This window comes from Neofelis nebulosa, chromosome 9 (assembly GCF_028018385.1).
Source record: "Neofelis nebulosa isolate mNeoNeb1 chromosome 9, mNeoNeb1.pri, whole genome shotgun sequence".
NCBI classification, from domain to species: Eukaryota; Metazoa; Chordata; class Mammalia; order Carnivora; family Felidae; genus Neofelis; species Neofelis nebulosa.
This window is the reverse complement of record NC_080790.1, coordinates 77,254,717-77,272,596: the sequence shown is the minus strand read 5'-3', so window position 1 is coordinate 77,272,596 and position 17,880 is coordinate 77,254,717. Positions and strand designations below refer to the sequence as shown.

At 38.8% G+C, this 17,880-nt stretch overlaps 1 protein-coding gene across 2 annotated transcripts in view; it reads left to right on the top strand.

Moving 5' to 3' along the window:
• The window catches only part of DYNC2LI1 (dynein cytoplasmic 2 light intermediate chain 1), a 43,239-nt gene that overhangs the window by 9,636 nt on the left and 15,723 nt on the right, over positions 1-17,880 (top strand). For both annotated transcript variants that reach the window (XM_058684272.1, XM_058684271.1), the window contains exons 3-8: positions 4,435-4,469; positions 7,527-7,596; positions 9,611-9,699; positions 15,569-15,755; positions 16,948-17,016; positions 17,623-17,700. In XM_058684272.1, the coding sequence (XP_058540255.1) occupies positions 4,435-4,469; positions 7,527-7,596; positions 9,611-9,699; positions 15,569-15,755; positions 16,948-17,016; positions 17,623-17,700 (528 nt within the window). The remainder of the gene's footprint in view (positions 1-4,434; positions 4,470-7,526; positions 7,597-9,610; positions 9,700-15,568; positions 15,756-16,947; positions 17,017-17,622; positions 17,701-17,880) is intronic.

Below are 17,880 nucleotides of genomic sequence, written 5' to 3'. Positions count from 1 at the left end.
GGATTTAAATAAGCAGGTCAAGTAACTAGTACTAGTCTTCTGGTACAAGTAAATTCCTATCACATAAAGTCTTCTGTGTAAGAAGCTGCTTCCATACCTTTCAGGTGGCTTAAACTAGTAGTACTGATCACAGCACACAAAGGCTCGCACGCAAAATGCCCCACCAGCATCCCGCTAGGACTCTCTGTAACTGTTGTTCTAGGCTTTGTTGCAGTGGCAGCGCATTCATGTTTTATTTGTTGTTTATGGAAGAACCACCCATTTTTTAAAATAGGAGACTGTGGGCATACACAAGCTCCTTTTTATTTTCATTTATGTAAATTAAAACTAATTTTGCTTTTGAAGACGGGCAAACTCTCTTGAGATATGTAGAACTTTTGAAGGTATTATTCTTTAAAAAGTATCTGATTCCGTGCTTTATACAGAACATGATTTTGAAAAATAAAGAGAGCCAAGCAAGTAATGCTTCTGTTGTTCAGCTAATAATCACCCTTTACCAAAGAAACTAACTGCCTCGATGCCTTCTCTCTCTTTTTGCCAAACCTCTGTCCATTCAGTGGACACTTACTGAACATCTTCTGTGTGCCGGGTATTCTGCCCGATGCTGGGGAAACAGAAAAGCAAGTCATACTCTGCTGTGCAGGAACTTAGGTGCTAGTACTTGTACAACAGTAGCAACACATGAGACAGATCTATGATGGAAACAAGGGCTTTTCACTCAGTCCAAGAGGCTGGAAGAGGAAAGCCTCCTTATGAGAGCATGATGTCCAGAGCTTGAAGAGCAAGAAGTAAGGAAAGAGAGGTAATTCAGGTGAAGAGGGTCAAGTGGGTATTCTGAGGAGAAAATCAAGAAAAGTGTACGAAACAGCAGTTACAACCAATGGGAGAGAGAACACACTAGACAAACTTTACAGGATTGCTCGTCATTGTTGACTGCTGTTTTGATGACGGGGATTCAGAATTTAGGTGACACCAATCTGCACAGTATGTATAATTTTTCTCCATCATCACTCACTTGTGTGGGTACAAACATGGAGGAGAAGGGAAGGTGATTGGGTTTACCAGGGTTGGTTTTTGCCAACCAAGTGGGTGCAATACGGAGCGAGAAAGCCTAGGGAGGGGGTAATATTTGCAAGGGTGATTGTAATAATAAACTGTGGACTCTAAGATGGAAAAGGTGAGATGTGGAGGTAGGACGGGGCTGATGGAGAAGGAGAAATGTTGACAGGTCAGTGGACTTTTGAGGCCTCTCACTAAGGCCACAGGATGGTTACTCTGGGGATTCCTGAGGAAGTAGTTGGAGAAATGCATTGTTTGTGTGTGTGATTTTGGAAGTGGTGCAATTTCCAGTGATGAAGTGATTCAAGATATAACCTTGGAAGTGATGTATGGCAGAAGCAGAGTGAAGGAAAGGGTCTCTGTGAGGAGGCAAAGTCACTGAGAGGTCAGAGTGTTAGGTGGATTGCCTGTGCCCACATGGATATGAAGTTAGCAAGACTAATGACAGCAGCTGAGAGGGAAAGGGAGACTGAGCCAGAAGAGGTGACAACAGCCGTCACGGTAGACTGGTACCAGCCTGTAAGACTTGCAAAACAAGGGAAGTAGAATGATTGTTTAAAGGTGGCACTGGGGAGCAAGGAGGGCCCTGTAGTACATGAGGTGGTAGGAAAAAAAAAAAAAAAAAAAGCCTTCTTTAACAAGAATGTAGAGGAAATGGTCCAGAAGCAGCCATATTTTAGGTAAGGCCAACAGGTAGAACATTCTGAAGAAGAGGTTGATATTAGGGAGTTTTGGGGGGAGAAATGGGGGGGATTATTGTGCCAGATGAAGGGATGTGTAGAAGACTGTGGAATTAGAACTCCGGGGATAATGGATCAGAAGAAAAGACTGGATTTCCAATGTGTCTGAGGTAATGGGAGGGAAGATAGGATTCCTTTTGATAATCCCTGAATGAACTTGTACTAAGTCAGTGTTTATTGAACCAGGAAACCTAGGGGTCTCAGAGGGCAACAGTTTACTAGTGAATTTTTAAAATTTGGATCATATTTTAATGATAGCCTAAAAGTGTATTTCCGTGCCCAGAGTTGAGTTTATGTTTATTTGGAATTGCCACCAAGTAGTACATTTACATGAAATTATAATCAAAATTTAAATCAACGCTATGGAACTATGAGAATCTGAGAAAAATGGCTAGTTATATCTAAGATTCCTTCCAATCTGGAATCTTATATCTAAGCTTCCAGTAATTCTGATTCTGTGCTTTCTTGTACATAGAATACAATAATTTTTAGGTATAGCAGCCTCCCCTCTATCTGCGGGGCATATGTTCCAAGACCCCCAGTGGATGCCTAAAACTGCAGAGAGAACTGAATCCTGTACATACTCTGTTTTTTCCTATACATACACACCTATGATAAAGTTGAATTTATAAATGAGGCACGGGAAGAGATAACTAAAAATAACTAAAAGTAAAACAATTATAACAACATACTCTAATACAAGCTATGTAATGTGGCCTTTCTGTCACTCAGAATACCTTGCTGTACTACACTCGCCCTTCTTATGATGTGAGATGCTAAAATGTCCTCTTGACGAGATGAAGTGGGGTAAATGGTGTAGGCACAGTGATGCAGCGCTAGGGTACTCCTGACCTGATGATGACATGTCCAAAGGAGGGTCATCTGCTTCCAGACTGCCGTTGACCATGAGTAGCTGAAACTGTGGAAAGCGGAATCATGGATAAGAGGAGACCACTGTACTACAGTCTTCATTTATCTCAAACTTCGAAAATATGCTACATGTGATACATGTTCAGTGTATGAAAATTAGAAAATCCTGATTTTCTTAAAAAAAGAAAAAATTACCAGAGGTGCCTGGGTGGCTCAGTCGGTTAAACGTCTGACTCTTAATTTAGGCTCAGGTCATGATCTCACGGTTCATGAGATCAGGCCCCACATTGGGCTCTGCACTGACAGAGCCTGCTTAGGATTCTCTCTCTCTCTCTCTCTCTCTCTCTCTCTCTCTCTCTCTCTCTCTCTCTCTCTCTCTCTCACACACACACACACACACACACACACACACACACACAAACTAAACAAACTTAAAAAAAAACCAAATAATATAAATTACCAACAAATCCATCACCTAGAAATGTTTACTGTTAGCTTAGTGATATCCCTCTAGATCTATTTATTTGTGTGTGTGTTTCTGTGTCTTTTTCTGAATCTGTTAATGTGTATGTGTATGTATGTACATATATCTCAAAGAAGCAGGAAAAGATATTTTAAAATTGAAAACAGAGTTATGCTAATCTGTCATAAATGTTTTACCATGTCAATAAGTATCTTCCTAGATCATCATTCCTAACAGCTGCATGCTATTTCATTATAAGGATTGTCATAATTAAATTAGCAAATCCCCATTGGGGGAAATTTAGGTTATTTCTTGTTTTTCACTTTGAAAGAATACCTGCCAGCAAACATCCTTCAGTAATATACATTTTTGGTCGTATTCCAATTATTTATGTTTCCCGTTATTTAAAAAAAAAAGTCATTCAATTTGATCATATCCCAGATATAATCCAGAGTAATTTATTTGTGATCATCTTTTTCTTTTGGTAAAAAAATTAAAGGTTTTAGGAAATAACCTACCTAGTCAAATGGTCTGTGTTTTTGTCAGTCCGGCATTTTCCAAACTATTTTCCTTGGAACCCAGCAGCTTCCTCCATTAGAGCTTTCCCTGCTGCTCCTCTTTTATCTGTTTTCTTGTAAGAGATCTTTTTTTGGCTTGTTTTTTGTTTTTAAGTTTTACTATTAAAAAAAAAAGTGTGATTAAACCACTGAGCCAATCCCTGGCTGAAATGTGAGGTTAACTTTCGTGTGGTAGAGATGCCCAGAACCTATATTTTCTGACTCCTAACAAAAAACTTAGAACGAGTACCTTCTCTACAAATAAAAAGACAGACAAAAAATACTCTAACCCAGTATTTGGATTGCCTACTTTGAACATATTTGCAATATGTCCTTTATTTGTATGTTACCTTTTTTCTTTATTTCCACTTCAACAATTGGAATTAAAACATTTTAGAAGACACTAATCATCTGCTTAACCAGTAATTAGCATTGATGAATAGAGAGAAAATTTCAGACAGCTGCCAAGTTGACCACTAAAGTGAGGTATGATTTGCTAGTATTTGTCATCTGCAGGACTTCATAATTATAATAATAGCAGTGTAGTTACACCGTGATGGAAAGTTGACAGTTAACTTTTTCTACTTATCAAACTTAGGAACAATTCTGAAAGTTTCTAGTTTCCAGGTAATTTATCATTCGAGTGATTAAAAGCTATTTTTGGCCACAATTACGAATAACAAAATTTTACATATGGGTGACATTAACACAGTATTCTTTTTTTTTTTTTTTTTTCTATTTCCAGGGAAAGACTACTATTATTCTAAGGTGTCTTGACAGGTAAGTGTTATGTTAACCTTTAGACTATATTTTTTGTTTATTCTAGTTATATAGGGCAAGTTAAATTCTGAAAGACTTGGGAATGTGAATAATTTTGAGATTCAAACAATAACTTCTTAGTGAATTCTTTGTATGGCCTTTAAAATCTCCTTAAAAAAATTTTTTTTTACATTTATTCGTTTTTTGAGAGACAGAGCATGAGCAGAGGAGGTGCAGAGAGAGCTGTAGACACACAATCCAAAGCAGGCTCCAGACTCTGAGCTGTCAGCACAGAGCCCAATGCAGGGCTCAAACCCCCCAACCGTGAGATCATGACCTGAGCCGAAGTCAGACGATTAACTGACTGAGCTACCCAGGAGCCCCAAAATCTCCTTTAAAGACAAAACCAACAATAAACAAAAGTAAATAAATAAAATTATACAGGATTAATGCTGAGTTTCCCTATTATATGGGGAAGCAACGAACGTAACTCCGATAGTGCTTGGCTGCTTTTTGGCTGTGCTACTCTGGTATTTGATTTACTTCTATTTTACCTAGTCCATTATTATCTGAACATTAATTATAATCTTTATTTATTTTTTTTTTTAAATTTTTTTTTTTTCAACGTTTTTTATTTATTTTTGGGACAGAGAGAGACAGAGCATGAACGGGGGAGGGGCAGAGAGAGAGGGAGACACAGAATCGGAAACAGGCTCCAGGCTCCGAGCCATCGGCCCAGAGCCTGACGCGGGGCTCGAACTCACGGACCGCGAGATCGTGACCTGGCTGAAGTCGGACGCTTAACCGACTGCGCCACCCAGGCGCCCCAGAACATTAATTATAATCTTTAAATTGCTCGTGGAAACATTTTTGAAGCACAGTGTTGATCCTCAAACTGTACTTTTTATTATTTGTTTCTTATACTTCCTAACCTATATGGTCATCAGATTAAGATTTAGGATTATGATTTAGGATATTGCAGGAAACTGCTTGTTCCCTTCATTCCAATACCTACTTCTTATAACTTCTCCAAAAAATATCAAAATAGATGTAATTTTGTCTCAAGGTCACATTAAAGAAACGTCATCCATTTGAAAAATACTAGTAAAGAATTCAAATAATAGAATCCTGACTTTGTGTAATTCCTTTCACGAACAAAATTGTTTCTTAGAAGAACCGTCTATAGTGACACCTGCATCATATTTCCATCCCCTGGAATCATGGCTCTCTTTTGACCATATGTATTTCTTTCTACAAACAAGTTCTCTAACACAACATCAGCTTAGGATGAAATACTTTGAAATACAACACTGAACTGAAAATTCTTCATTTCAGTTCCTTGATAGTTTACTTGGAAAAAAAAATAGTTCTATTATACGTTGAATATCAGAGCATATAAATTTTGTCTTAAAAGTAGCATTTTGTTTCATAAAAGAAAATTTGTATCTTTTATAAAAGCAAATATAACCAAATATTCTATATATGTATCAAAAAATATATATGTAGGGATGATATGCAAGATATTTAATAAAGATAAATATATAAATCACAAATTTAAAAATTCTCTTCTCCACATTAAAAAGATATATACCAATATTATTCAGCCTTAAAGAGGAATGAAATTCTGACGCGTGCTACAACACGGATGAACCTTGAGGACATTATGCTAAGTGAAATAAGCCAGTCACAAAAAGATGTATACTGTATGATTCCATTTATATGATGTATCTCAGAGCAGTCAGATTCACAGAAACAGAAAGTAGAATGGTGTTTGCCAGGGTCTGGAGGGAGGGGAAAATGGCGAGTTATTGTGTAATGGGTATAGACTTTCGGTTTTGCGAGATGAAAAAGTTCTAGAGTTTGTGCAACAAGGTGAATATACTTAACATGCTACTGAACCATACACTGAAAAATGGTGACGAAGGTAAATTTATGATATACATTTGTACTATAAGAAATTGAAGTAAATAAGTACATATATACAATAAAGCTGTTTACCAAACAATGTAAGCTGCAGTGTAAATAATTCATCAAACCATTTGTCAGTTTTTAGGACTTGTTGGTGTCATTTGTTAGTTTGCAGCTCTCGCTAGTTAAATGATGCCCATGTTCGGGCTGGGATTTAAAATAAAAAATTGTGGGGTGCCTGGGTGGCTCAGTTGGTTAAGTGTCCGACTTGGGCTCAGGTCATGATCTCATGGTTTGTGAGTTCGAGCCCCGCATTGGGCTCTGTGCTGACAGCTCGGAGCCTGGAGCCTGCTTCAGATTCTGTGTCTCCCTCTCTCTCTCTGCCCCTTCCCCGCTCACACTCTGTCTCTCTCTCTCAAAAATAAATAAACATTAAAAAAATAAAAGAATTGCATTAAAGTCTGTTGATATCTCCATTAAATTGATAATCATAAGATTCACAGCTCCCCACATTGAGGCCGAGCAAAACCTGGTATAAGTGCTCCCCACATGACCTGAATGCCAAGAGCTTCCCCTAACATGGCCACCAGCATTGCCAGCTGCACTCCATTCTCCACTCGCTCCAACAGTGCCTGTAAGGACTACGACATTGTGCCGGTGCCATTAGTCATCGTTGCAGCTGTGACAAAAATCCTCGAAGATGGTTTTTTGAGGGCTTGTCTTTACATCAAATTTTTTATCATTTTTACTTCAGTGCTATTCCACAAAGTAACTTTTCTACTAATAGATTCACATTTTTAAGAGGAAGCAAAAATGAATTGGGTAATATGATAGCATAAGAAAACCCATAATGGGGGCGCCTGGTGGTCCTATCGGTTAAGCGTCCAACTCTTGGCTTTGGCTCAGGTCACAATCTCCCACTTCGTGAGATCGAGCCCTGCATCCAGCTCTGTGCTGACAGCATGGAGACTGCTTGAGATTCTCTCTCTCTCTCTCTCTCTCTCTCTCTCTCTCTCTCTCTCCCCCCCTCCCTCCCTCTCTCTCCCTCCCTCTCTCTCTCTCTGCTCCTCCCCAACTAGTGCTCTCTCTCAGGATAAACAAATAAACATTAAAAAAAGAAAAGAAAAAAGAAAACCCATGATGGTAATACTATCTGTCTTTATTGTGCAGGGATGAGCCACCAAAACCAACCTTAGCTTTGGAATATACATATGGAAGAAGAACAAAAGGGCATAATATAGTGAGTGTCTTCTTAAGTGATATTGCTGTGCCTGGGGATGGAGAAGTAATGATGCTGACTTTGTTTTATATTTTCATCTTATCTGTAATCAATAAACATATCTAGTTGTACACTTCATAGCTATGTGCTTTTAAGTCAGATTCAACTCAGCAGACATGAAGGCAACCTGAATAGGAAAATAATTTAGCCATCTCATTTGTTGTGTCTTAAAATGTGGAATAAGATTCCTTTGTAACTTTATTTTATAGTTTTTGGACATATTTATATTAATTGTGTTAATGTGGCTTTTCTTCTTTCAAGTGGGAATAATATTGTGAGTTACATCCTGTCTCCCAAAAAATCTGCGAAAAATAGGAGTTTGACTTGTAGAATATTTATGAAAATGTACTACTCAGAGTCCAAATTCTTAGCATTTTTACAAACATATCTTGAAGTTAGTAATACTACTTGAGACTGAGGCCCTAATTTGTTACAGTCCTATTTTCACTAGAGTGTCTCTTCAGAGGAAAGTTGGAGATTATTCAGAATGGAAGGAGAGTGCACGGTGTATATTGGATAAAAACATTCAAAATAGAATCCTCTTTTGGAATTCTCCCATGAAAAGGTCTTTTCTTTTTTTTTTATTTTTTTATTTAAAAAAAAATTTTTTTTTAACGTTTTTATTTATTTTTGAGACAGAGAGAGACAGAGCATGAATGGGGAGGGACAGGGAGAGAGGGAGACAGAATCGGAAGCAGGCTCCAGGCTCTGAGCCATCAGCCCAGAGCCCAACACAGGGCTCAAACTCACGGACCATGAGATCGTGACCTGAGCCAAAGTCGGACGCCTAACCGACTGAGCCACCCAGGCACCCCAAGGTCTTTTCTTAAATAGAGTTAGGTGTAGGGAAGAACCATCTATAACAGAAGGCCCCACTTCTGTCACACAGGCAGATTTTTACAGATTGATCTAGTCCAAATGTTTGATCATTAGTAAGAGTTAACATTGCCTGTTGCTGCTTTCTAGATAAGTCAGTGAAAGTTCATTATTAAAACTGTGAGGTTAAAAAGAAAAGAAAAAACATTGATATATTGAGATGTGGGAGAACTCTACGTTTGTGACTCATGTGAATTTTGACATGAGTGATGACCTATAAATGAGATTGCCCTTTTCACTGGAAATGCTGAAACTGCTTTCACCGCTTCACTGTGGAGAAGAGCTCTAAGAACTGCCCTTCGTCAAATGGTGAATCAAGGGGGATTTTCCAATGCAAAACTGCCTCCCCCACGAACAGTAATAATTCAGATATCAACAGCAAATATTCAAATATCAACAGCAGAACAATTTTAATGAGTATGAGATGATAATTTGTCAAAAATCTATATATTCATCTAAAACTTGCTTCAATGACTATCTCTTCCAAGTTCATGGCAACAGATATATTAAAAAGGTGATTTTTCTTCACCTATTTTCTCTAACACTTTGTGTTAGCAAGTTGGGCTTTTCCATATTCATTCTGGAAGATCCATGTCTTTCTCAGATTTCATGTTCCCTGAGTTCTAAGTGGAAGCAGTTAGTTCCTCCCACAATCGTGGTGTTACTGAAGGCTCCTCAGCAGCAGGATGGAAGCAGAGATGCAATTAGCTAGTCATCCAAGAAGGTTGTCATGGAATAGATGGTCGTATTCCCAAGCCACGTGGCTGCCTCACTGTTTCACTCCCCTAATACTTAAAGAATCCTATAAAAAGGGAATCGGTTGTTCAGTCTCTTCTTGTTCCCCACCTACCATGTTAATGTTTCATCTTTGTTTTTTGGAATAGATGTTTTGGTGCATTTTGAGGGATGGGATAGAGAAAGGGGAAAGTTTTGATTGCCAAGGTTTATTGAGGACTACAGTATTTTGTATCCATAATTATTACTGACTGATGTTAATGAGGTATAAGAAGTATTTAACATTCAAAAAAGATTTTAAAAATTTAATATGAAAAATGCCTGTTTTTGTTTGTTTGTTTGTTTGTTTGTTTGTTTGTTTCAGCCAAAAGATATTGCTCACTTTTGGGAACTAGGTGGAGGGACCTCTTTATTGGACTTAATCAGCATACCCATCACAAGTGACACCTTACGGTAAGTGAGCCAGATCCAGGAACGGTTGTTAGTAAGTACCCATTGGTGTCCACAGGATGAGTATGAGTAGGCTTTCAGGAATCGGAATTTGGGGGGACAGTTTTATGTTGCTGAAGGTTTATACTCTCTTCCTTTCTATGCGCTTAAAGTATAATGCTTTCAAGGAGATTTTAAAAGAACCAGGGTTCTGGCCTGTGCTGACAGCTGGCATTCCAACCAGTGACATATTTTGCAAGCCTGCAAACAAAGTATGTCAAATAACACTTGAGCAATGAATTCACTTGGCAAACATGAATTTGAAAAGCTTAACTCTTTTGAATACCCATCCAAGTGTAAGCTGATTCAACCCTGAGTTTTTTCTTCAGCTGGATATGGTAAGTCTACCTTTGAATTTGATGCTAATTAGTACTGTTGAAGCTTCACCCAGGGAACACAACAATGAGTTTGTGGAGGGAGAAAGTCTATTTGCTGACCGAAAAGAAATAGAAACTTGGGGAAAACCTCAAACTCTTTGGTGGCGTTTCCTGACAATGACTCCCACATGTTGGCCAAATCAGATGTGGAAAATTGTGACATTTCTCACAATGTTCCTGGGAATGTGTCTCAGCCAAGGAAAACAGATTTTTACATCTGAAAGATCTTACTTTTGTCAGAGTTTAACACAAACCATTGCTGCTGCCTGGACCAAATACAAAGGGCTGCACTATTATTTGTTACATTTCAGCCACTTAGATCTTTAGGGTATGGAATTGTTTCCGGTTAACGCAATTGTTTTTCCATAGCTAGTTGGGTACAGATAATGTTGGCTTTATTTTTTCAGCGGTATTTTTTCTTTTAAATAAATTTAATTTACTGTCTTTTACTTATTATAAAAATAGTACCGTATATGTTCATGTAGAAATCTTGGAAAAACGTTGAAAGGTATGAAGAAAGTAAGAGCGCCCTTAATCACCTGAGAAATAACCACTGTTAACATGCCGAGGTAGTTCTTTCAGTGTTTTCAGCATTTGTAAATATATCGTATGGGGGCGCCTGGGTGGGTCAGTCAGTTAGGCGTCTGATTTTTGATTTTGGCTCAAGTCATGATCTCACAGTTCCTGAGATTAAGCCCCATGTCAGGTCCTGCACTAAGCGTGGAGCCTGCTTAGGACTGACTGACTCTCTCTCTCTCTCTCTCTCTCTCTCTTTCTTTCTGCCTCTCCACTCCTTCCACATACATGTGCACTCTTTCTGTCTCTCTCAAATAAGTAAACTTTAAAAAATGACATTATAAATATACTTTGTACAGATTTGGGATGTTTTATATATATGTTTAGATCTTTCTTTTTCATTTGTAACCACCATATGCCCCTGACATACTTTTTCAGAAACATGGAATTTTACGGCTATATTGATTTTCGTTTGTCCTCCTTTAACAGAGAAAAATAATTGAGGCCACTGGGAGTTAGGACCGCTCCTGGTGGTGTGGTTGAGAGAAGGCAAGGACGGGAGTTGCTGAGGAACCAGAGCTGCCAGTCAGTGTGCCCAGGGGCAGAAAGGAGTGAAAATGGCTGGGAGCTGCTCTTATCTGGGTTCTGAGCTGGCTTCAGTTCTGGCCCTGACTTTGTCACTCACTTCCTCTGGTCCAAGAGGCTTTGCACCTGATGGCCTTGTGGAAATTCTGGTTTCTGCAGGAAGCCACATTTTTGCACAGCTTCTTTAGTTTTTTATTTAAAAAAATTTTTTTTAGTGTTTATTTTTGAGAGAGAGAGAGAGAGCATGAGCAGAGGAGGGGCAGAGAGAGAGGAAGACACAGAATCCAAAGCAGGCCCCAGGCTCTGAGCTGTCAGCACAGAGCCCGCCGAGGGGCTTGAACTCACAAACCATGAGATCATGACCTGAGCCAAAGTCGGAGGCCCAACCAACTGAGCCATCCAGGTGCCCCTGCACAGCTTCTTTAATGCCTCACTTTGTGAGTTCTTGGGTCTTCTTCATTCCCCTGGTTCTACCCCAGGGCAGCCACAGCTTGCTTTAGGAGAGAGGGGAGGTCAAGGTTTTGATGAACAGAGGGAAGGGGAGCAGTAGGCCTGCGTCCAAAGTAGGTTGCTGAGTGGTTAAGAAATTCATGAAGAACATTTCACTCCTAATGTTGCAAATCTCAAGAGTGTTTTGTGACTGGAATCAATCTGACACATAATTAACTTCCTTGTGTTGGACAAAGCCTAGCAACTTGAGAAAAATAATATTGCCAAATGCTATTAGATACTGTTTGTCTTTAAAATGATTGTTCATAGAATAATTATAAATACATTGAACAGAGTTTAGATAATTTGTAATGGAGCATTTCCTGTGGTTTCATTCCCTGTTTAAAGAGCTGTTGTGTTTTTTAAAAAAACTTTTTTTAAGGATGATACTGTGCCATTTGAGACAACATGGACGGACCGAGAGGGTATGCTAAGTGAAATAAATTAGAGAAAGACAAATACCATAAGATTCCACTCATAAATGGAATTAAAAAAAAAAAAAAAAAAAGAATAAACCAAAAGCAGAATCAGACCTGTAAATACAGAGAACAGACTGATGGTTGCCAGAGGGGAAGTGGGTAGGGGCTGGGCACAACGGGTAAAGGGTGCGAGATACTGGCTTCCAGTTATGGAATGAGTAAGTCACAGGAATAAAAGGCACAGCGTAAGAAACACAGTGAATGATATTGTGATGGCGATGTAATGGGACAGATAGCAGGTACACTTGTGGTGAGCACAGCATCATGTAGACACTTGTCAATTACTAAGTTGTACACCTGAAACTAATGTGACATCCTGTGTCAACTACACTCATATAAAAAAAAGTTAGCTGTCATCTGCTATGAAGGTAAAGGTAACACAAGTGTTTCCAGTGCAATGGAAACAAATTTTAATCTTGGAAAAAAGTCGAGAATTCTATCTTGTTTTCACTTAAATTTTTTATTTTTCATTTGGAAAAATGATAAATTTTATGTTATATACATCTTACCACAATAAGAAAAAGTGAAACCACAGTCTTTTTTTTTAAATTTTTTTTTTCAACGTTTTTTAATTTATTTTTGGGACAGAGAGAGACAGAGCATGAACGGGGGAGGGGCAGAGAGAGAGGGAGACACAGAATCGGAAACAGGCTCCAGGCTCCAAGCCATCAGCCCAGAGCCTGACGCGGGGCTCGAACTCACGGACCGTGAGATCGTGACCTGGCTGAAGTCGGATGCTTAACCAACTGCGCCACCCAGGCGCCCCCACAGTCGTTTTTTAAAAGCATTTAACCATACCAAACCTCTGAAATAAAATTGATTTCTTTACTATTAAAAAATATATATTATTTGTTATAGTCAAGCAAAGCTATTATGAGTTTATTGAAATGATGTAGATATGATTGGCTGGACAGTTTAATGGCACACTAAATTTTATAGAAAATCCTGATAATTACTGTCTAAAAGACTATTTTCTGAAGTGACACCTATATAGTAAAGTACTGTTTCGCTTCAATTACACAAAATAGCTGGTTTGCTCAAACTGAGCAAAATAACTGACAATATTATAAAATAACTAACATGTATTATAATTCCTTGCTACACATACTAGCAGGATGTTTGTCCTGTTGATCGAGGATACAGTAGCCCATGGTTATGGCTCTCCATGCTTATTATGACCACTTTCTGAAATAGTCCTAGATCTATTTTTTATTTTGATAAAATATCGTAACATTTATCGTTTTAGCCATTTTTAAGTGTGCAGTTTATTGACACTATGTATATTCGCATTGATGTGCAACCATCACCACCATCCATCTCCAGAACTTTTTCATCTTCCTGAACTGAAACTCTGTCCCCATGAATTAATAACTCTCTACTTTTCCCTTCCCCAGCCCTTGGCAGTCATCTTTATACTTTCTGTCTCTATGAATCTGGCCACTCTAGGTACCTCCTGTAAATGAAATCATGTAATACTTGTCCTTTGAGCCTGGCTTATTTCACTTTGCATAATATCTTCCAGGTTCACCCATGTTGTAGGCTGCGTTAGAATTTCTTTCCTTTGTAAGGATGTTCCACTGATCTTCTTTTGTGTGTATATAACACGTTATGTTGATGCATTCATCCACGGATGGATATTTGGGTCGTTTCCACCTTTTGACTGTTGTGAATAGTGCTGCTAGGAGCACTGGTGTACAAATGTCTGCTTGAGTCCCTGATTTCAAATACGCCTGGAAGTGGAATTACTGAATCATATGGTAATTCTATGTTTAATTTTTTGAGGAACCAGCATACTGTTTAACAAATGTAGGAATTTTACATTTTACATTCCCACCAGCAATGCACAAGGGTTTCAATTTCTCTATATCCTTTTTTTTAAATTTTTAAAAAAATATTTATTTATTATTGAGAGACAGAGAGACACAGAGCGTGAGCAGGGGAGGGGCAGAGAGAGGGGTAGACACAGAATCTGAAATAGGCTCCAGGCTCTGAGCTGTCAGCACAGAGCCTGACGTGGGGCTCAAACTCACAAACTGTGAGATCATGACCTGAGCTGAAGTCAGTCGCCCAACCAACTGAGCCACCCAGGTGCCCCTCTCTATATCCTTTTTAAAAATATTTCTTTATTTTTTTGAGAGACACCCATGAGTATGGGAGGGGCAGAGAGAGGGAGAGAGGAAACCCCACGCAGGCTCTGCACTGTCAGTACAGAGTCTGATGTGGGGCTCGAACCCACAAACCATGAGATCCGAATCAAAGGCTTAACCGACTGAACAACCTGGGTGCCCCCAATTTCTCTATATCCTTACCGACACTTGTTACTGTTTTGTTTTGGGTTTGGTTTACCATAGCTATCCTAATGGGTATGCGGTAGCATCTCATTGCGGTTTTGATTTGCATTTCTGTAATGATTAGGGATGTTGGGCATCTTTTCATATGTCGATGGCCATCTGTACATCTTCTTTGGAGAAATGTCTATTTGAGTCCTTTGCCCATTTTTAAACCGGTTTGTTGTTGCTGAGTTTAGATTTACGTTGGACTCACATGAACACAGGTACACATTCACGTGGCAGTGGCAGTGGCAGTGGCATGTGTGGTGGTCAGGGGTGTGCTTTCAGAGAGGCACCACAGTATGGCAGAAACGTGTGGCTTTGGATCTCCAGCTCTACAATTTACTAGTCATATGAACCTGTGTCTCAGCTTTCTAATCCATAAAATGGACATCATAGCATCTTCCACGAAGGGTTGTTGTGAAGATGGCATAAATGATGTAGTCCGCTGGCTGAGTCCATCAGTAAATGTGTTCTTCACCTAATGGTGTGTTGTTGCTGCTGCTCTTACTATTTTTGCTTCCCTTCTCTGGTGCATACAGTGAAATCAGATCTAAACATGACACTGTTGAACCCAACTGCTTGCAGATTCTTTGAACTGGATTATTATCAGTACAAATGAAACCTTCAGTGCCACTGGTGGTTGTAACATTTAAATACCACTAGAGAAAAGCACTGGAATAAATTAGGCTGTAACTTTGGAGGTGCCTGGGTGGCTCAATCAGTTGAGTGTCCCATTTCAGCTCAGGTCATGATCTTACTGTTCATGAGTCTGAGCCGCGCATCAGGCTCACTGCCGTCAGCGCAGAGCCCACTTCAGATCCTCTGTCCCCCTCTCTCTGCCCCTCCCCCGCTCACACTTCCTCTCAAAAATAAAAACATTTAAAGAAAAAATAAGGCTATGACTTTGGAGGGTGTGTGTGTGTGTTTTCTTAGAAAATTGCTGTTTTATTTTTTCCTTAAGCTGTAGTGTTCTTAAATAATAAATTTCAGTATAATAGGGTTTCAAAACAGTAATTATTGTGAGTCTTCTTTAAGAGATGTTTTTGTTTTTTAGGACATTTTCTATTGTTCTTGTTCTGGATCTTTCAAAACCTAATGACCTTTGGCCCACCATGGAAAATCTGTTGCAAGCCATGAAAAGCCATGTAGATAAAATGATAATGAAACTGGGGAAGACAAATTCCAAAGCAGCCTCTGAGATGAGACAGAGGATATGGAGTAATATGCAGAAGGACCATCCGGTGAGTTGCTGTTGGGATTATTCCCGGAATCCTTAGCCCGATACATAGCTAAAGACAACATCACAAACAACTTGCTGAGATTTTTATGCGTGCTTGGAAATTCATTTGATGTAGATGAACTTGTTCACTGGAAAATTATAGCAATTTGATAAAACCTCAGTGAGAGCAAAACCAGGAGAAAGATGTCTTCTGTCTTCTTGGTAGACATCCACTGTGACTGTTATGGCATATTATACCAAACAAAAGAAATAGGGTGAAGTAGTAGTTTGATATTGATTTTATACTCTCTATAAAATGAAGATAAAAAAACAGACTGTACAAAAACTCACCTGGCAAAACTAGATGAAGCTACACATTTAAGCAAGGAGTAGAGTTTTAACAGCCTTTCTCGCCACCCTCTGTTTTACATTCATTTGGTATCTGTCCCATATTCCGTGTCCTTTGATCCTCTGACAACTAATAAAATTACAAAGGTGCAATGATGGTAACACAGGTCCTTTAAATACAGTCATGAGGGGCGCCTGGGTGGCTCAGTCAGTTAAGCGGCCGACTTCGGCTCAGGTCATGATCTCACGGTCCGTGAGTTCGAGCCCCGCGTCAGGCTCTATGCTGACCGCTCAGAGCCTGGAGCCTGTTTCGGATTCTGTGTCTCCCTCTCTCTCTGACCCTCCCCTGTTCATGCTCGCTCTCTCTCTGTCTCAAAAATAAATAAACGTTAAAAAAAATTTTAATAAATAAATAAATAAATAAACAAACAAACAAACAAACAAACAGTCAATATCATCTTCTGGAAAACCCACAGCAGTATTTGGCATTGTCCAGGGTTTATATGAGTGTGTTTTACATCACGAATATCAGGACAAAAGTAACAGCTTATGGTTCACATCTATGCAGTGTAAATGCTATAGCAACAAAAGATAATACCAAGTAGTAAGAAACAAAAATGGGAAGATGGCATGTTATTTAAGAGAATAGGACAGAACATGATGGTAACTTAGGGAACTGCCATTTCTAGTTTTACACTTGAGAAATATAACTTAGTAGAAGTTAAATATTAGAACATGTCAAGCAAACAAAGTCAACATCTACGAAGGGACTAAAAAGGTGTATTTTTGGAAGTAAATAGAATTTGCTGAATCCATAGTATTAAACAGTTAATTACAATAAATCAATGAAATATGTTTGTTAACAGGATCGTGAATTAGTCGACCCATTTCTAATACCTCTGGTCATAATTGGAAGTAAATATGATATTTTTCAGGTAAGCTTTTCCACTTCTAGTTAAGGTGGTTGTTTATGCTTGGGACAGGAGCAAAAATAATAGTGAAATGAGAACAATGACTCTGGAAGGGAGAGCTCAAGGAGTCACACATCTTAAAGATCTGGAAAAGAGGATATAGTTGGGAAAGTGAAAATATGTAAAGAACAATAAAAATACAGTGGACTGGGGATGAAGCAGAATGGGGATAAGGTAGCTCAAGAAACTGAATCTTTCACCCAGTCACTGAGGGAAAGAACTTCCTCCCCAACTTTTAAATTGAAGAAAGCAGAAAATTGGTTTCTTCTTATCTTTGCTTGTCAGAGAATCCCTAGGGTATTCCACACTATAAAATGTGTGCTCATATCTCAATTCTGTTGAGCTACATGTTTAAACAAGGAAAGATCTGACAGCTATAGTTCTGGAAGGCCGCAGCTATTGTTCAACTCTGTATAGAAACAAATATCAAGGTAATGGAATCCTACTCCTCAGAGTACGTTCCAAAAAAAAAAAAAAAATCATCTATTTCCACGCTTAATAATTTGTACCTTCCTGCTACAGATATTTAATTCTCTCAACTTTTTTCTTTTTAATAATGTATTTCTTCAGGATTTTGACTCTGAGAAGAGAAAGGTTATATGCAAGACACTTCGATTTGTTGCACATTATTATGGAGCATCATTGATGGTTTGTACCTTTCCTACCCTTTGGCTTGAGTAGACAGCACCAAATTTAGAAAGGTTAGCAACTTGATGCACAGTTATAAATACTAGTGTTTTTACTAATGCACATAATCCCCTCCTTTCCTTTCTCATTGCCCCCAAACCCTCTTGTTACAGTGTTTGATAATGTATTTCTAGAACACCC